The following is a 21,425-nucleotide window of genomic DNA, read 5'->3' on the forward strand; positions in this document are numbered from 1 at the left end:
TTTGTGATTAGGCATATTTATTCACTTGGGGAACAAACATGGCTGCTCCGTGGGTCTGTAATTTGTGCTTCCAAGCAGAACAGCGCAGCAGTGTACCTGGGCGCCATCTTCCGTTCAGTAGAAACATTTTCTACTGAACGGAAGATGGTGCCCAGGTACGCTGCTCTGCTTTTTTAGGTTGGGTTTTGCTTTTTAAAGTTATAGGCTAAGCGAGAAGGGAGAGGTGAGGCCAGTTAAGGGGGCTTTTGTATCTGGGGGGGGGGGGGGGGTGTAGTTCTCCTTTAAAACCTGTGAACCAAGGATAAATGTGTCGTAGGTTAAAATATCTGAAAAGGCCCCAGTTCCTTTATAAATCTTTACTCTAATCCCATTCATTTCAGCACACTTTCACTTCACAAGGATCCAGAGACTGTACTAGATCACTTTGCCTGGTCCCATCTTCTGCCGTCATTTCCTCCAGGCATCTTCTCTTAACTTTGTTGTTTTCTAAGCCACATTCTTTATCATTCTTGAAGGGGTGTTTTAGGTTTAATTCCATGGGATCATCTGCAATATCTAAAATAAAATACAGTGCAAGAACAACATTTTCAGAAACAAAAGCATTTGTATTCTCACAATTACATTGCATTTTTACTTTACTTGGCACTATGTATTTACCACATATACTGGGCTGCTTTGCATTGGTATGCTCCCAGTAGCAGTTATCCACATGCTAGCTATCAGTTTTACTTGGTACAAAATCAATTCTAGGGGGCTATGTAATAATAGGAGCAAAGTTTAATCCAAGTCTGGTAATGCATAGCCTTCAGTGTGTGGCATTTACTGGAGCTGTTGTTTGAAAGAACAGATTTGTTGTCTCTGGTTTACAGCTAAAGAAACTAAGATGTGGCAGTTATGGGTATCCAGCCATGTGTCAGTAAAGAACTGTGGGTGTGATTAGAAATTAAGTCAGTGTAAAAGTCTATAGAAATTAAATTATGGCAGTCCATTAAAGGAACAGTAAATTTTAAAAAAATTAAAGTGTTTTAAAGTAATTAGAATATAATGTACTTATGCCCTGCACTGGAAGTTCTGCCGTGTTTGCTTCAGAAACACCTACTATAGTTTATATAAGCAAGCTGTTGTGTAGCCATGGAGGCAATTGATATAACGCTAAACGGCATGGGTTAAATAGTGGGAAACAGATAACACCACTATATAGTGGTGTTACATGTAGCCTGCATCTTTTCACCTTTGAATTGCTGCCCCCACAGCTACACAGCAGCTTATTTAACTACTACGATGAACTGGTTTGGTTTTAATTAAAAAAAAAAAACTGCATTATATTTTAATTACTTTAAAACACTAATTTTTTAGTGTTATTCCCTTACAAATCAACAGAATTGTGTAAAGTGCATTCATTCTTCTTACATGCAGAGGAATCCACTAGGTTGGCCTGCAAGCTGACTTGAGTAATAGATATAGTTTTATCCTGGGCACAAGAATAACTTGCTGATAAGATGTATAAATTCAGTAGCAGGAGGTTAACTCACCATGCCAATGATCTGTGGCTACTGTAGGTACAGTAATTAAACTTTGCCTAGAGCCTACTGTGGGTATATTAAAATATCACAGGGAAGGAAAGCATAACGGAAGTTGCAACACAATTTTCTTATTCTGATTTACATGTATTTTCTGTTTACACGTGTTGTAAGATTTGTTTTCTAAAATGAGACCTTCTACCTTCAGTTATAGGTTTAAAGAAAACCATGGTTTATATGCTGTTCTACAGGCTAGCGCCTGTGTTGGGTACTTGAATGTAAAGCTATTAAATCTTATGGATACTTTAGGAATACAGGTTATGGGATCCCTTATCCAGAAACCTGTTATCCAGAAAGTTCCAAATTACGGAAAGGCCATCTCCCATAGGCACCATTATAAGCAAATAATTCTCATTTTTTAAAATGATTCCCTTTTTCTCTGTAATAATAAAACAGTACTTTGTAATTGATCCCAACTAAGATATAATTAATCCTTATTGGAGGGAACACAAGCCTATTGGGTTTATTCAATATTTCAATGATTTTTAGAAGACTTAAGGTATGAAGATCCAAATTACAGAAAGATCCCTTATCCAGAAAACCCCAGGTCCCAAGCATTCTGGATAAAAAGGTCCCATACTTGTTAGCAACACCTATAACTAAAATGTAAATAATATTTTTCTTCAGCAACTGAATTGATAACCAGGACATTTTTGTCTATATATTACCTAATTCTTGAATTCTTTTACAAAATAAAGAAAATCTTGATAAAACTGTATCTCCTGCTGGATACACAAGGCACACATTGCTACTAGCAGTCTCCAGCCTTACCTTTGGTAAGTTGTGCAGTCTTTTGTTGCTCTTCCCGCACCTGTCTCATCAGTTGCAAGTTATGCTCACTTGCAGTTTTGTGATCCACCATAGGAAGAGGATAATCTTTCCCTGAAATGAGATCATATGCCTTCAAATTAATATATAAGAAAACAAATACACACAAACAAAGCTATATTTTCTCACATTGAACCATTCCAAGAAGTTAAACAATACAATTACTATACTATCCAATTATACACATTTAGGTTATGCAATATAAGGAATATGGAAGGTACAGATAACCTGCTTCATAACTTATTTTGTAAAAACTGCTTTACCAATCAAGCATCCAGCTTGCTTTTGTATCTCCTCTGGGGCTGTCCAAGGCTCATAAATATATTTTGCAGGAAAGTTCTTCAACACAGGCAAATATTTCCTATGTAGAAAAAGCATTTTTTTATTGAGAAAAAGCATTTTTTTATTGAGAAAAAGCATTTGCACATGGGTTCATGTTCATTTTTCCATGTTTTACAGCTCAGTGCTTTTTTTGCACAATGATGGCATTATAACATAAATAAAAAAAAAACCCCAATACAGGAACCAACCCCCTAGCAGAACAGTGCTAAAAAAGAATGTGTAGAATACATTTCTGCTTAAACATATATTGTGGCAGAATTAAGCCTGCATTTCATTAGGAGAGTATTATCTACTGCTGTTCAATGCATGTCAGAAACTATCAAAGCTTTAATAAAAAGCTGATAAAATCCCTTACAGGTACAAACTGGCAAGACTCCTGCCACTGCTCTATTTTGTTCCTGTTCCAGTGCAGTGGCCTAAAGTCACCCTCACTAGAACTGCCCACCAAAAGTAAGTGAGCATAGGGCCCCCGTGAAATTTTTTTTGATGGGGGGGGGGGGGCAGCTGGTCCTAGTTATGCCACTGCTGCAGTGCCGGGTTATCTGCAAGTTAGTAGGAAATTATTAAGTAGAATAAGAGACAAAAAGATAAACAGTTCAGTTCCCACTTCAGAGGACATAATAAGGGTTCATTTACAACAAGTAAGGCAAAGGTACAAATAATGGGCACAATCCACCATAATTTCGCACCCTGTCTTCCAGCCTAAATTAATTGCTGCAGGTTTGTAAACCATTTTGGTAATGGCTGCAGGCCTTTACAGGGCCGGCCTGCGCCTGCCAACATTTTTATCCACCATGAGGTGAAGAGCACAGCCAGACCCCAGACAGAAATGCTCTGTATATGAGCCCTAAAGGCCATGCTCTTGTGCTCCTAAGAGCTCTTGCACTGTCTAGGGTCAGAGAGAATGGCCTGTAATGTGCACAGATAACTGAGGCTCTGACTTCCTAGCACAGTATGAAAAGTGTAAATATATTTTATATATGCACATAACCCACTGAATTCATTATTACATTTAATAAATGTCTTGATTTTCATGCCACTGAATTAAGCATTTATAATTCACAAATTCCATCTCTTTACTTACCGAATGTAGTTGCCTTCTGGATCAGAGCGCCTTCCAAAGCGAACAGGACAGAATATTCTGGTATAGTGGTGAAAAAATGCACTAGCGGAGAGCCACATCCAGTTTCCTGCATTTATACAATAGTCTGCATCTAGAAGGAACTCCTCAAACACCTGCAGCAACAGAAAAAACTTTATAATAAACAAAGTGAAACTATTTTACATTGACATTGCATTCTAGGTTACCAGGAATAAGACACAACTTGGGTGACACTCTAGCAGGTCAGAAGATGCTAGCTTGTTTAGGTGGTCTTATAGACCCTACTGTTGCACAGCACTTATAGCATAAATAGGCAGCCGGCATCTTGATACCATTTGTGATGCAAACATTTACGGGACAAGCTGGGTCCTGGGTGCATCATTTTCTAAGTCATTGCCTTTTTTTAACCCAAACTACCTCTGCATGTCATTATTCTTATGTAAAATCTTTGCTTTCTCTTTTTAGTTTATAAGTTCCTTTCTGCTTTGCACTATTTATAAACTGTTTGCATTAGACATGTTCTCTGTTACTAACTGGATTGGGTTGTGACAGAGAGCACTGCTTTCCAAGAAACATAAGCAGTGTCTTCCCAATACATCAAAGCATAACACAATCTAAAGACTGGAAGATTCAGATTACCAAGGCTAACTATGCTTGTCTAGAAAAAGTTATATATTTTACAGCACAATTTTTTTACTTTTTACTATGACTGTTCTCTCTGAGAATAGTGTGGACCATGCCATAAAGGAGCACACCTTAACTGCCATTAGTTCCCCTTTTCAGATCAAAATTACAAACCTTCATTCCTTCTTCCCAACTAATCCAAAGATCCCCACGAGTAAGAAAACACGCCACTGCATGGCGCGCTAAATGGTGGATCCAACCCTCGTTGTGTAGCTGGGTCATGATGGCGTCAATCCATGGAAAGCCAGTTTTAGCCTGCAAAAAAACTCCTTATGAAGTCACATACATATATAACATTTATGTGATGGTGCAAATATCTTACAGGTGCCTTTAGTACATATATTAATATAACCATTTTCAAATTGTAGCAAATGCCTATTGCATCATTTATACAAATTATAATAACAAATTAGCATAGTGCTTTGCTTGGCAACTGGACTAATGATATGCAAAACAAGCCAAAATAGGAGACAGAGAATGCGCATTAGCACTAGAAGCTTGATGTATTCTGGCTCTTATGGGATAAAAGACTGCTGATCTCTTCAGAAATATAGTGCCCCCCCAGCATTTCATGACAGGCAGAGTAAAAAATAATATTCACCCAAGATAAATATGTCCCTAAGAGAGCATTACTTTTAATGTATATTGGGCAGGTTTAGGATGTTGTGTTACCAGCTTTTTTTAAAAAATAAAATGATCTCTCTCCAGCCCCCACTACATTTTTAAAATGCAAATTACGTTTCCGAACATTAGAGACTAATCTTCATCTAGAGAAATATTTTAACTATCTTGGCTACTGCATGATTGTGTTATAAGGGAAGGAGAGTTAAGACACAGTGCCATCTAGGTTAAGGTTAATGTCACAAGGAGCGATTTAGTTGCCCACAATAGGCCTCTGCTACCCCGGGTGGACTAACCACTCTGAAATGCCTTTCCACCGGCAACAAAGGGAAGCGCTGGTGTTCAGGCATTTCTGAGCAGTCAGATCTCTGCTGCCACAGGAAATTAAATGGCTCTGCGGAATATCAGCCTAAAAATAAAATCCTTTATTTTCTTTCGTTAAAAGCCTATCCGCATCACATATGTCTGATGTGTTTGGCGCAGACCCACTTAATCATATCATTTGACACCACATTGGTAAGTATCATTTATTGCTTTGATATGGTATTGATAATCTAGGTTTCTGCTCTACTAATATATAACTTCTATAGGTTACATTTAGGAGCCGATTTATTGTTGCTGAAACCTTGGGGCATGAGCAATTGGTTACTTAAACCAGGCGTGAGTTCTTGAACTTACATGTGGTTCCTGCATCCAATAAACTTGGCTAGCAACCAAACATTTTGAAAAACCCCCTCGGAGGGAAAAGAAAAAGTTCAGCTGAGATAATTGGATACAGAAACCATAAGGGTGTTCAGAACTTTGTGCCTGGTAGGTTCAATGCTAAAGCAATTATAAATCCACCTTAGCATTGCATTGGTTCAGTAGTATTTTGTTCACAATAAAAAGCATCTGATCTAGTGACACCTTTTGGTTACATTTCATAATGCATACAGATGTATTTCTTTTAAATTTGCTTACATTATGTATGTTTTGCTTTCTGTGCAAATGAGACATTACTGCACTGCTTGTGACACTGGTTATTATTGCATAAACAAACCCTGCCTCATAGATTACATTTGATACCAAATTCTCTAGTTATACCGGATTTGATGTATCCTAGTACGACGACACCTGTTGGTTACATTTGGTATTATATGCTGATGTTTCTGTGTGCCTTGCTCTACCAATATAAGGCAACTGGTTACATCGGGAATGAGAGATTCTGATGTTTCTTTGGTACTCTGGAGACTCTAGTGACAACTATTAGGTTTCTGTTTATTCTGATAGGTATTCCTAATAAAGCATAATTGTATAATTTATCAGCAAACATATCATCTACTGCCATCTTTTGGTTGCTGTTAATATTACACATTGGTGTTTCCATCAAATTATACATTACTAGGCACTTCCCTGCACACAAAACGGTTATAGGATTATAACTAAGCTCAGTGCATGAACCTGTCATTAGGTCAGGGTCTACGTAAGAGGTTTAGTAAACCAGCACATTGTGAATCAGTGTTTAACCTGCACCTTTTTTCCCCTTTATGTGCTGCGCCACCTGTTGGACGGATATAGTATTACTTCCAATATTTCTGTAGATATAGCAGACCAAGTGCCTGTTACAGAATATCCCTTATGCCCAGACATGTGCACTGCTTCTGCTAGGTATATATAACCGAAGATATTTTTATTTCAGTACAAATATATATGCCTATTACCCATAAAATATAATTCATTTTTGTTTTCTTTTTGCACCTTAAAAAAAAAAAATGAATGTATAACTGAAGAATGAAGAGCCAATACTTACTTCTTTCCACTTCTGCAGTTGCTCCTCATTTTTATACCAGTCTATCTGAAGGCAGATAGGATTCCCTACCATATGAGTAAAGTTTGGAGTAGAAGATGCAACAGTATAGAAGAATTCTCTCCAGAGCAGTTGTCCTTGAAGAGATACCGGCGGAAGAGAGTGGTTTTTCGACTAAACAAAAATTAGAGGTGGCAGTTAACATCTGAACTGTAACTACTTGAAGGCTCTGGGTTACTTAAAATTCAGATTCAAAGGACACCAAAAACAAAAGCTGCTGGCACACAGAAGAAAAAGTCATTAAATTAGGCAAGAAATCCTGTCTCAGGGAGAACTGTGGGGGGCAAAACACCCTTTACCCCCGCTATGGCTTCCATTCAAATGGTGATGCTCTGTCTATAGTATATAAGGCCATAGCCACTGAATCATTTAATTTCTATTTGTCCATGACAAGTAGATGGCTACAGGTAGCTCTGTGTTTCATTTATGCTTGTTTATCAACACTGCACTAGACTGAATCAGGGCAGCCACCCATGGCAGCCAATCAAATGTTCGCTATCTGCAGCTGGCTGACAGAAATTACTCACTGATTGGTTGTGTGCAAATTTCCCACTGTTAGTAAATGAGCTCCCTTGAGTACCACAGTCCTACACGTACTGTGCTCTTTTAAAAAGATATAAACCAAGATGGCTATCTTGCCCTAAGTACTATATCTTAGCAAAAACACCCCTGCATATGCAATCTGCAGGGATCTCTGACTTTCACTTAACTAAAGATCAGTTCTGATAATGTTTTAACTATTATAATAGAATTATTTTTTTGGGTGAAATTAATATAAAATAATTCTTTTGTAACAATTTTGCCCTGTTATTATAGTGGTTTGCACCATATAAAACCTGTTGGTGAGAAAACCAATAGCTAACTATAAAATGCTATAGTAAATAAAGCAAAACTTTATTATATAAAGTATTATATGGATTAAACTATGGTTAAAAGTTTATATTAGGATTTTACAGCATCAATAGGTGCAAAAAAAACCATAATTTTACCTGGGCGTATATGTTGGACAATCTGTGAAAAAACACTCTGACGGATAAACATCCCAAACTGAAGTATGGACTTAAGCCGGTTGTGCTTGGCAGAAGAGAATTTGGAATGGTTTGTGGCTTTTTGAAATTTGCAACCCAACCCTAAATAATAGAAAAAATATAGACAATTAAGTGACATGGGAAAGAGCAATATTTAGTATCACAATGTAATGCAGTCAATTTCTCCCTGGATATGGTAGTTCGGTTAAGTGCAAATTTACAATCCCATATATTTTGAATATGTTTAATCAATCAATTTTGAGAATTTAGTAAAATGTTTTTTGGGGGGTTTTTAATTTTTTTTTTTTTTTGCCTTAAGGCCCCCCCATACACTGGTAGATCCACTCCCTAGCGAGCGAAATTATAATGACGAACGAATCATAATGACGGCATAGGCAAAGTCGGTTAGAAAATCTAGTCGGAGCGGGGACCGCGTTGGCTCGTTGATACGGTCCCCGATCAGACTAGATTTTCTAACCTGCCCGATCGAGATCTGTCCAATTTCAGGCCAGATATCGCTCGGGCAGGCCCGTTGGGAGTGCCCATACAAGGGGCCGATTAGCTGCCGAATCGGTCCAAGGGACCGATATCGGCAGCTACTATCGGCCCGTGTATGGGGACCTTTACTCTTCTGTCTTTCTAGTTTTCCAAAGGGTTTACTGACCCCAGCACCTGAAACTATTTTTCTGTGAGGCTACAATTGTATTGTTACTTTGTGTTACTTATCTTTCTATTTAGGCCCCTTCTCTGTTCAAATTGCTGTCTCTCTTTTAAACCACTGCCTGGTTGCTAGGTTAAATTGAACTCTAGCAACCAGATAGCTGCCGAAATTCCAAACTGGAGAGCTGCTGAACAAAAAGCCAAATAATTCAAAAACCACAAATAAAAAATGAAGACCAACTGCAAATTGTCTCTTGCAATGCTTTTTCTTTTCTTCTGGGCCTAGCATGCAAAGTAAAGTGAAAAGCGGAACTTTAAGCAAAAAGCTGGCCATTGAAGAATTGGAAGATTATGAGCTCTCTGCTTCATGGTGTCCCTACAGAAGTACCCCCAGTTGGTGTAGTTTTCAGTAGCACTGGCCCAGGGGAATCAAGTAAGCGATTATAATAACCTAAAATTTGGTACCCATGGTGATTTCACCTTTACTTTTCTATTACGGTAGTGAAAAAGCGGCGGCCTACCAGGCAGTGGATATGACAAATTCATATTTGGTACGTGTCAGGGTGAACATGGGCAGGACCCTGGCCAAGCAGCTATACTGGCAAATAGTTCCTATTTATTATACAGAAAATAAAGGGAGGTATTTGCTGTAATATGTTTGGGGGACAATGCATACATACCTGCAAGTGTATTCAGTTATATTAATATCATACACTTTCAGGTATTTATGCATATCCCCCTTACATACTAATACACTTGGAATACCACTACTTACTTTGGAATAAATACATTTGAGTTTAACTCCGATTTTATTCACTGGCACATCAACCAATAAGTTTACAACAACGTGTTTCTCAGCTATTTTTCACTATACTGAAAACATAGTCACAAACATGAGTGCCTTGCAGGTATGGAAAAACATATGGGGGGGGGGGGGGGGGAGACATAAGAAACTGGTTCCAGTTGAACATTTTGAACATTTTTTACCTGCTTTTCCAGATGCTGTTCCAGTCTACTTAGCGCTTCAGATTCCCCACCTACCCAGTTTGTTGGACAGTCTTTACTTATACCGAGATCTTCTGGTTTGGGAATTCTGTAGTATTCCTCGGCTGCAAGTTTAGTAGGTGTTATGCACTTTCTGCTTGATAAAATGAGAAGCCATATTATGCACATAAATCCCCTAGAGCACCTACCCTACAACTTGCAGATTTAAGATTGGCTGTAATGTCAGATACATTTGCACTTAAAACTTGAGCAATGGAGGGAAAGTTTACCTTTAAAATCTCCTTTTCATAATATAAAATGTATTGTACCTAATATATTTTAATTTAAGAAGCCTTGAAATAAGATAAACACTTGCTCACCATCATCAAATAAAAGCAATTGTGACAATTCTTAGTGTTCTATCACTACAACTCTTTCCTGTGTTGCAGAGAATGCAGGATATTATTGCAAGAGGGATGGGACAAAGAATGTACCAGTAGAGGCAAGAGGGTAAGAATTCTGCATGGTTGGAGAGATGCACTGTGGCAGTGGGATGGGCAGCTGCACTATTTGAGAGAAAAGAGCTATTGTCAGGGAAGGGGGGAACATTATGGGCTGACTGGGGAGCAGACAGGATCTACACTGGGTTTGGGAAATACAGCACCATTAAAGGAGATAGTGCAGGGCTGGGGGAGAACAGAAATGACTAAGGGAGTAGTATAGTTCCAATTTCAAAATTGTGGTTGCACCACTGGGCATATAGAGTTCTTTATCATGTGATTATTTATAGTGTCTGGCAGTAGTCCTATACTGACAAAGTATTTTAGTTAACTACATAACTTAGAACAGAGTGCTATCATGCGTTACATACATATATACCGGTACTTGTTTTACATGCTGGACAACACCCAACTGTCACTTTGTTACAGGTTCCATGAAAGTAAGTAATAGGCTCCCCTGGCACATTCTGGTGCTTCTCTGGCGGAATTACAAATTCCCAGCAGAGAATACACTTTGTGTGCCATAGGGCATAGTCTACAGCTCCCCGTCCTACCCACTGCTTTAGGCCCCACCCAACAGATAAAACACTTCTATATAGGGTACATAAATCCTCTGTACAGGCAGAAACAAGCTGAACAGCATACTTTAATGTTCTATATTCATTTGCACTGCAAAATAACTATCTTTAAACTGAAACAAACTTACATAAAATCTTCTGAAGTTATTTGTCGAGCAGGTTTATCTGGATTGCCTATCATGGACAGTACACGTAGAAAGTTTTTGTATGTTAGAGGAGGTTTCCCGCAGTTCAGTGCCAATATCCTGAAAAAATAGTAGTTTAAAAATACTACACTCTAGAAAAAAATGAGTTTTGTGCTACACATTTTGGAGCCATTCACTTTTCTGAAACAGTAATGCCATGCTTGCATACAGAAATTGAGTTTAATGGCCAACGGGACACTTCACCTTCAAATATTGCTGCAGAATTGTGCTTAGCACAGAGACCTTTAAACACACACTCTGGAAGTGATAAGGCACAACTTGCATCAATTTGCTTCCATTCTGACCCATCTTCATGGTACAACTGTATTTTCCACGAGGTGTAGGTCTACGTGCACCTGGACCCCACATAATTACTGGTAATCTGTATTGCTTTTGTGCCCACGTATCAAGGAATTTATCCTTTCAGTTGTGTAATAAATATAAAGACTATGTTACACTAATAGCATATATACACTGAGGGAGAAAAAGCTCCTTCCACCTTTCGTCATGAAAATGCATACTTCTCACCAAAATACACAGTGAGTGCACTAAATGGCAGATTCTATGCCTGTCAGTGCACACGCAGGGCAGAATTTGGTTTAATAATGTGAAAAGATGGAAAGAGAGCAGATTGACGTTTCCTCTGCCAGGGGAGATATAGCTTGTCTCTCTCTTTCATAGATAAATCAGAGACCTCCCAGAGCACAAGTGTAGTAAATGCCGATGTGATTTTCAGATTTAAGGTGGGCATGCATGGACCAATAAAAGCTGCCTACTCAGTCTGAGCTGGCAGCTTACTGGCCCATGTGTGGCCCAACCCATATTGACAAGATATCTGTTGGACAGATTTGAAAATACCAAACCCACCAATGAGCTTTTGATTTGGTGTGGATCTTGCCATCTCTCTGTTTGGTAGCTCCACTGAAGTGTAACAAAAAGAATATTTTCCTGTTCACTGCAATAATAAACACTTTATCAGGGTGAACCTTTTGTGAGCCAACTGATTGTCAGTGTTTTTGAATGACAATACGCTGACCTGCTACTTTATGAGGCAACTTCAGATAATTGCCTTTGAGATAAATGTGAAGTAATTTCCGTCACCTCCCACTGGAGCTACCAGAGCTGGGAATAGCTGCATTTGAAAATGCCCTACAGATAGCCTTTTTTACCCCCCACATACCTGGGGCGATTCCCATGTTCCCCATATACACAAAAAGTTGCTACAACCTTTTAATTTTCCCCAAAATTCTATTTCATTCCATAATGTTAGGAATACATATATGTTTCTTTTGTCAACGGTAGCCAACATTTCCTTATACATGATTATATTGGTCTGAATATACATACTCACGTTTTAATATCATACAGGGTATGTGCAACCATTGAGACTACTTCGAATCCCAGCTCTTGGCCCATTGCTCTTATTCTTTCATCCAGTCCCTTGTAATAAGGTTCAATCTCAAGGTCAAATGTAACCTGTGTAATATTCCACTTCTCAACATGTTCACGCAAGACCCTTTCATAATCTCCTTGGATAACAAAAAGGCAGGAGTTTAATTTCTGAAGGTTACAATGCAAGTCTTCAATGGACTGTAAGAAGAAATTCCAACGTTTGGATCCAATAACTGATGATGAGGTCATAAAATTTCTATCAAGGATGTATACTGGATACACAACATCTGATGTCTCCAGTGCCGTTACCAATGTTGGGTTATCATGAAGTCGAAGGCCTTTGCGAAAAATGTGGATTGTCCGATGAGGCATGGTGGAGCAGCTTCTGAATCTGTAAAACATATAAGTGATTATACCTCTTCTTTGAAACCAAAAGATGTTACCAGAAGTTACCCTTAATCCCTTATCAAAGGAAAAACATATATAGGGCTATCCATATCTTTCAAATTTTAGGAAAGTTCTGTTCTCACACAAACTGTATAGGTGACACATGTCCTCTAATAATCAGTGTAAAACTTTTTTTAATTTCTTACCATATTTACACAAAATTGATTTGATTGCAAGACCTAATTAAATGTTTAACAATTTGACCGTGGGTCATAAGTAGGGCTGCTACCTGACTGAGCCGGTAAAGTACCAGCGAATGCCAGGGCCAGTATTACAAATTTACCGGCAAGTACATTGCTGGAAATTTATATTAACTATTCAATCCACCCTGGCCGCTCCATCCCATTTCTGATCCACCCTTCCTAGATCCCACAAATTTACCAACACTCCTTCTGAGTCAATGCTGACTGTACAACTCCGCCCACCTATACCATAACTCCACCCACATACAGCACAACCCGCCCCCTGGTGAACTTGCCTCCCGACCCAGCCAGTAACTTTTTAATCAAAAGGTGGAAACACTAGACATAAGCGTGATAGATATATGGGCATTTTATCTCTTCTTCCTCACTGTGATGACAAAATGGGAAAAATACCTTAGCATTGCATGTTGCGGGAATCACCAGTTCAGGGGTGAGGCAGGTTTGAAAATTCTCTGTTGATGCACCATGTCAAACAGTTCATGGTACACTGGCAGAGAAAGCATTGAATAGAAGCTGCTGCTTTGGGCAGTCTGGCCAAATAATAAAAACAACAGAAAGCCAACCACAACTTTTTTGGCACCTTGTACAATCTCTACTCAGGCCTATTTGGAGAACTTAACCAACTGGCCAGTGTATAGCCATCCTTAGGTGTGTTCACACATATATATTGTAAAAGTTCAGATATATACATTACATATATATGTAATGTATAAGTAATCACAAAGTCAATGGTGTCTTTATTGACTTTCTGCCTAAAAAAAAGTTACAGAAGCTCTAGGTTTTTAAAGGCAAGATGCTGTTAACTAGTTTTACTGACATGTATAAATACATTTCTACCCCAATTTGCAAAAATGTAAAATATAAAGTCCTTAGTAAAGTCCTACATATCATCATCATGTATTTATATAGTGCAGATACTTTCCATGTATATAACCCAATAATGAAGCAAGCCTCCAGCTATCTAGGGCTCTTACACGTGGAATCCCACATGCATTCCCTTGTAATTGCTATTTTCTGCACGCTACCACACAGGAAAGCATAAGTTAAGTGTCTGTTGTTTCCTATTCTGCCTTTACCTACAGAACCATGGCTGCATGTTATATGCCACTACCTTTAAAATTATACTTTTATATTTCAAAGATAGGATTTGTTTCTCTATCACTCTATAAGACTCCAAAGATATTATTTTCCAATAACCACATAATTCACTCCCTCTATGAGGTGGCACATTCCTCCAGTAGGCAGGAGAGCAAATGTAAACACTGAACAATAGGAGGTTGCATAGATGAAACACTAGAGCTTACAATCTATAAGATCAGGCTGCCAACCCTAGCCCAAAGAGATCACAAGGAGCAGGTAAGTCAAAGCTACTGTGATACCAACACATATATGACCACTGGTGAGAACATGTCAGTGTAACAATAAGGGATGTGACACACGGGGAGATTAGTCGCCGCGTGACAAATCTCACTTGTTGCGGGCGACTTATCTCCCCGAAATGCCATCCCATCGGCAAGGCAGCTTCCACAGCTTCGGCAAATCGCGGTGCCGTGTATGCCATCCCACCGGCGATTTACAGTCTAGCTGTGGGATGGCATTTCACTAATCTCCCCGTGCGTGACAGTCCTAAAGTGAACATAGTGTGCTCTAAATTATAAACCTGTAGTGGGGTATGTCCTGCTTTTCAGAACAAAGCAGAAGCATACATCAAGGTGAGGGAAAGCATCTGCTGCTTTCTTGTCTTGCTTTTGAGAGCTACCTCAGTTCAGCCATGGGTAATCACTAGGGAGATAAGCTGTCAAGGAGACGCCATACAACATATAAGTGTTTTAATTTGCTGCACCACTGAAATCCAAGCTGCCTAACACTAAAAAAGTAGCTACACTTCTTCATATTACTGCTTGTAAAGAGGGATTAAGTTCTTCAGGGACCTAAATATCTGTGAAAAAGCCATACGTAATATCATGATTACAGCATGACTTGTTGTCCATAATAGCTATGAACCCAAAAATTACGATAATTTTTCGCAACCCCATACAGGCATTTACGGTTTGTATTTTCCCAAAATTTATGTTATTTGATGCCAGGGAAATGTAAACTGGTTCTACTGTATTTATACACACACAAACCCCTATAAACACTATCCCCCATGTGCAATGAAAGCACAAGGTTTGCTTTTGCTTGCCTAGGCCAATGGCAACTGGTCAATTCTACCAGCGTTGCACAGTTTATTATACAGCCCCAATTTTTTTTTATCACTGCCTCAGCAGGATGCACTACCATGACAGAAAAATGCTAATGCATTTGGCTCATCATAGCTTAAGCGTGCTAAAACTATTTAAACTTTAAAGGAGTTGTTCACATATAATTAACTATTAGTGTGATGTAGAGACTGTTATTCTGAGACTATTTGCAATTGGTTAATTTTTCTTTTTATTATTTATGGGTTTTAGGCCCAATTTAACCTAGCAATCAGGCAGTGGTGTGAGAAAAAGTAACAAAAAGTGAAAAAAGAAGAGGTCAGAAAGGAAAGCAAATAATTTAAAAACTATAAAATATTATGACCAATTCATCTTTCTAAGAATGGGCCATTCTATAACATACTAAAACCTGAAGGGAAACCACCCCTTTAAATAGCCGCCAATACAGATTTATGCAGTCTAGTTACCATTACTAGAAAGAAATTGGAAATCATTGTTAAATATTACAATTATTGGCTAAAATTTGCAGCTTTCTGAATAACAGGTTCCTGGATAAGGGATCCCATACTAGTACTTATTCCTAAGGAAGTGCAAAGTCTAAACTATACCAGGGTCAATATTCCTGTAGTCTGCCTTCTTGGTGCACAAGCTATTTAAGAAAAGGCAATGACTAAAGCTGGAAATACAAAGTAAAATCCATTCCTTTGGTGCTTGTACAGTACAGTATATCCACGTGCCAAACAGAGAAGGGAGGGGTAAGCTTCAAGGGTTGGACTGGCCCACCAGGAATACCAAGAAAAATCCTTGTGGGCCCCACCTCTGCCCGCAAGCCAGCACAGCCATTTTTTTTTCTTAAGGCAAAATAAGTAATGAGTGAGAGCGGTGGTGGGCCCTTGAGTTAGATACCCAGTACCCCAGTCACTCTCAGCTCTGCAATTGGATTTAGCCACAAGGCAAAGGCCCCTGGGTGCCTATATAGAAAACATGTCTACATGGGTTGATGCAGTCCTCACCAGACAGGATTTTTAAACCTGCCTGTTTGATGCCTGTTGTGCCTGCCCAAACACAGGCCAATAAGCTGTCCTGTTGGCAGCTTAAAATAAAACTTGCTTACGCCAGGCAGCTGTTTCACTTTTGCTGGCTGCTTTCCCAGGATGTAAGACAGAGCCTGTGATCCCAGCACTTATCACTGTCAGATGCTAGCCAGTCAGCAACTGGGCAGACCAGGCAGAGAACTGCAGGGTATCTCTACCCATATGAAAGCAGAGATGTTATCGGTAATGCACATACTTTGCTTCTGGGGAGGAGAATTAGGACACACCCACCACCATTTGTAATCAGGGGTGTATTTATAATAAGGCAGCTGAGGGTCTGTGCCTGGGGTGGCACGTTTTGGGGGGGCGGCCCCAATGTTGGACTGGGCTGCCGGGACACCGGGAAAAATCCCTGTGGGCCCCGGCGGCCCAGACCCGACCCTTGCGGCGCTCCCCCTGCCCTGACGCGTTAATTTTACGCGCTCGGGGGGGGGATGTCGAGTGGGGGGCCCTGCAGTGGGCCCTTCACCCCCCAGTCCAACCCTCAGGTGCATTTTTTTTCTTTTTTTTTTTATCAATTAAAAGACAAAAAAAATCCAGTCTCCGCCGCAAATTTCCATAGGAAATCCTACGACAGAGCTGGGGGTGAGAGGGGGTAGGGGGTTTGTGGGCTTTCTGCATGTGACGTCACTTCTGCAACATCGGTGCGTGTTAAGGTCTGGTGCCTCAACACGCACCAACGTTGCAGAAGTGTGTTCACAAAGTGCATGTGGTGAACAAGTTCCTAGCACATGGCAGATTTTCATAGTTAATACTCTCTACTTAAGCAGCCCCCCCTAGTTATACAATTATCTAATTTGTAAGTGACTTTATAGGCTTTGCCAAAAAATTGGTTTTACTACAAACTTTATACCTAGTTATTATATACAGGCTGTCTTAGAATTACAGGTTGTTTTTGCTTGATGACGTTGCCCCTTCCTTTTTCTGCTGATGCCCATGTGTACCAGATAACTTGAAAATTCAGGGACATGTCTAGAAAATCCAGCTAGAGATGCTGCCCTGAATGCAATTAACTTTACATGCAATCAGTGCAGCCCTGCAAAATGCATTTAGAAGATGTAGCAGCACAGGGCAATGCCGATACAAATAAGTTTAAGAGCTAGGGTTGCCAACAATTCTGATAAAGAAATACCAGCCTTTCTATATTTTTTTCTTTCCTCCCAATTAATAACATTAACATCAAGAATTAATTTTGTTGGCTAGGGAGGGATCACTGGATGCAACTCTCTCATAAAGGCTTCTAACTGTGACCTATTTGCATATAAAGTAGCGGCTTCTTGCTTCTCAAGAAATACTTCAAGATGGGCATGCATTCCACAGTGGAATGCACAATTATCTAAGTTTTGAGCAACTTCATGGACTTTGCCAATAAATTGATTTCCTACAAACTTGGCACCTAGTTATTGTATACAGGCTCAGTCTTAGAAAAACAGGTTGTTTTTGCTTGATGACTTTGACCCCTGAAATTTTTTGTGCGCCCATGGTAAGGGGCATATTTATAATAAGGCACCCTGTGCCTAGGGTGGCACATTTTAGGGGGTGGCACTCAGGTGAATATGTTTTAATTTTTTTATTAATTAAAAAAAAAAGCCCCCAGCATCTGCCGCAGATCTCCAAATGCAAACTATTGCATTTTTTGGCTGATATCCTCTGCATCTGCCTGCAAACAGGTGGAGACAATGCTTCCAGGTGTAGGCAAGGTAGGAGGCTGGTGCAAGCATAGGGGCTGGTTCTTAGCCTGTGTTTTCTGCCCCGTGTGGCACTAGCTCATCAGCTGTTTAAGTGTCCTGGAACTGCACAGTACCTACTGCATAGCACTACATCTGACTTTAAGTTGATTTTTACTTTAGTAGTAAGTAAATAGCAACTTAAAGTCTATATAAAGAATAGATTTTGGAAATCTACCCGCTGGACAGATTTTCTTCAAACTTGCATAGTTTATACATATGCCACAGAAACAAACCACCCCTTGGATTAGCCCACTAAACCCACTCATATAATCTTTCTGATGAGGCCAACAATGACAGGGTTGTAAACAAACTACACGAATCGCATGACATAACAAATTAGGTCAAATTCCTGCTGCAGGCAATAATATTTGCATACAGTAGCCATTATGTATGGGAAGAGACAACTAAAAGCCCTGCAGCACATGTACACTTTGTGAACACAAAATATTATATGAGCTATATTTTAAGCATAACAGAACCAGTTTCATAAGCACATTTCCCTTATTTTTGATCTAGAGAGCATCAATTCACTACACAGTGTGTGATCTACAAAGAGCTGCAAGCTGCATACTCCCATCAGCCCTGCATTGTGGCCCTTTCGGCACACACAAAACTGCCAACAGACTACTGTAGTTCTTTTCTTTCTAATAGCACAGAGAATGGAATCTTAGTTCTCCCTCCTAGCACCCAGCAGTTCCTTATTGACACTCCTGTTGTGCAGCCTGCTCTTCTGTGCTGGGTTGGGCACTTTCCTGCCAGTGAACACAACCTCTTTTGTCTGTGTGCCAAGACTAGAAGTACCTGAGCAGCAAGAGATGCCACTAAAATAATAATAACGGTACAGTTGAAAAGAGCACCCGACATGGCATGCTGTTGGACTGGGACATTAAGGACCCACCAGAGAACCTTATATCACTAGCCAGATGTTGAGAAAAGTCCTGGTATCCCCATGTTTGAAAAATGTTATTGTTTAAATAATTATCAAAAAATAAATACTTGTAAGTAATTCATCTAGCCAAGAAGGCACTGGATTTTTTTTGGCCACTTGACTTAAGTCTATAGGAAGCATTTTATTCAGAGATATCACAGCAACCAGAGTGGCTGCTTTCAAAAAGACACAGTCAGGACTAAAAACTGGCCATACACGCACCAATAATATCGTACCAAACTTCGTTTCGTACGATATTTGGTGCGTGTATGGCAAGCGGCGAGTCGACCGATATTGCAGGAGGCTGCTGATATCAGTCGACTCGCTGATCGGGTCAGATAGAAGGCGCCTGACCAAAATCTGCCTTCAGCGCTGAATCGGCAGAAGGAGGTAGAAATCCTATTGTTTCTACCTCCTTATCTGCCTGTTTCAGCCCTGAAGGTTAGTGGCGGATCTGACGATCTTTCGTGCGAAAGATTGCCAGATCTCCACGTGTGTGGCCACCTTAATTCCGTGTGGGCAGCTGTACTCTCCTGTGTGTTCGGTTTGTTGCATTATTGCTGTACAAGCTGTGTGAGAATGCAAAACAATACAGTGGATAGTGGATTCAGACAGACTGATGAGGATAGCACAGACAGAGAGTTCTGTTTAGACTATATGGTTGGTTGAGGAATTTATTAGCTTTTGCTATTAGGGATACCATTGACCCCTTTAGAAGAGAAGATTTATTGAATACACATACTGCAAGTTGGATGCATGGCTGCACACAAATCCTTTATCCACACACCCAACTTGCAGCATGTGTATTCAATAAATCTCCTCTTTTAAAAGGGGGTGAGATGTTAATCCAACTGGCGCTCCCATTTACAATGTGCAAATTCTTCCTGAGAAACTCCCCGACAGCTACTTGCTCCCAGACTTTGGCCTCTGTTTAGAGAAGTTCATAAAAATTGTCTATAAACCACCCATTATTGCTGCAAATATTCTTCTTAATTAGGGCACACACTATCATAATTATTCTTACTTCACTAGTACATTGATCAGTATCATTCCATCAATCATTGCACTGCTCATGTTAAAGGGATGACTTTATACCCACTGCACAGTTTCTATGTTCCACATAATGCCACTCCCCAGGTGAAGATAAAAATTGGAGACAATTGTGATATACAATGGAGTAAGTGGGCACTGACCCATTGGCACATTTTGCCCAGGGACACAAAGCGCACTATATCACTGCGCAAGCAGCTCGCTAATACAGTTGTGGGCGCACAGTCCTTGGCAATGCAGTAGGTGGCTACAATTTATCATCAGTGCTCTCTCTCCCCCATTACTCAGGTACTCTCTCCCCCATTACTCAGGTACTCTCTCCCCCATTACGCAGGTACTCTCTGCACTCCCAGGCGCCCAGCAATGCCAGCTTAGCAGTAACGCGTCTGTATGAGTGCTGAGCGTCCTCTCTTTCAGCACGTATTCCCTTACACACTGACCCACATTCACAGGTCTCTCAACAGACACTCGAGTCCCTCACACGAAGAAAGAGTATTCTCTCAAAAGCCCATTATGTAGCCGCTGGACGCTGCAAAAGACATTAAACAACTCCAAAGAGATGTTTAACAACCGTAACATAGTGAAGGGCCACTACTTACTTCAAGTCTCCCTACACAAAATATCCCATCTCAAGGATAGCCGTCCGCCATTGCCAAGAAGGAAGTCACAACATATAGAAATAATGCATGCAATGTGTCTGTAAGCGCGGAGGAATTCTCAGCCCTCCCCCTGAGCAGAGCTGGAGTGGACATAGAGGGCGGGGCTTATCCCACCCCCTCCCCAACAATAATCCTGCAGCCGGGCAGCAGCTGCCCTGTGGCGAATACACAGTTATGGGGAGCCTGCTAGGAAAATAAATAGCAGGTGACAAAACTGAAGAAATGTTTTCCATTGCGAATTACGGTGCTGTGCGTGTTAGTGTTAAAAAAATACGTGTTGTGGTTATTTTGTGCAAAATGTCTGTTCCATAAATTTGTGAAGTTACAACACACCGTTCACATATAAAAACTTTAATATTGGTGTGTAGGATACTAGTTGGAGCCACAAAATGTATTATAAAACAATTCATAGGGAAAAGCAATACTTATTCAAAGCTAAATTTTATTACTCAAAAAAATGAATAAAACAATTGAGAAAAAGAAAGGTGATTCTCTAAATAGCTACACACAAGAGTCAGCTGGTACTGAATTAGCTGTGTATGGATATGTGCAAAGGCAGGCAGGGAGCTGATCTAGGGCTGCAAAGGTTCAGGCTACCATGTCTGCCAAAAACTGTTAGCCAAAATAATAACTGCATCAGTTAATTCATCAAACAAAACACGCAAGTATAACAAAGTAGATTCATTTTAAACAAACAAATGCCACAAACAGGTAATGCCTGGCTCATTTCACCCAATTCCAAATGATTTTCAATTCAAATGTTTTCCTTGTGCCAGGTGCAAA

General features: G+C 39.9%; 1 protein-coding gene across 2 annotated transcripts; it reads right to left on the bottom strand.

Moving 5' to 3' along the window:
• Positions 1-253: 253 nt before the first annotated feature.
• cry4 (cryptochrome 4) lies at positions 254-20,746 on the bottom strand. Of its 2 annotated transcripts, none has more exons than XM_012956989.3 (11): positions 20,583-20,746; positions 12,290-12,721; positions 10,882-10,998; positions 9,679-9,832; positions 7,993-8,133; positions 6,947-7,117; positions 4,651-4,791; positions 3,835-3,986; positions 2,672-2,769; positions 2,352-2,462; positions 254-555 (listed from the first exon to the last, which is right to left on the bottom strand). In XM_012956989.3, the coding sequence occupies exons 2-11, from the start codon at positions 12,700-12,702 to the stop codon at positions 377-379; spliced, it is 1,677 nt and encodes a 558-aa protein (XP_012812443.1). In that variant the 5' UTR covers positions 12,703-12,721; positions 20,583-20,746; the 3' UTR covers positions 254-376.
• Positions 20,747-21,425: the final 679 nt, after the last annotated feature.

This window comes from Xenopus tropicalis, chromosome 2 (assembly GCF_000004195.4).
Source record: "Xenopus tropicalis strain Nigerian chromosome 2, UCB_Xtro_10.0, whole genome shotgun sequence".
Classification (NCBI taxonomy): domain Eukaryota; kingdom Metazoa; phylum Chordata; class Amphibia; order Anura; family Pipidae; genus Xenopus; species Xenopus tropicalis.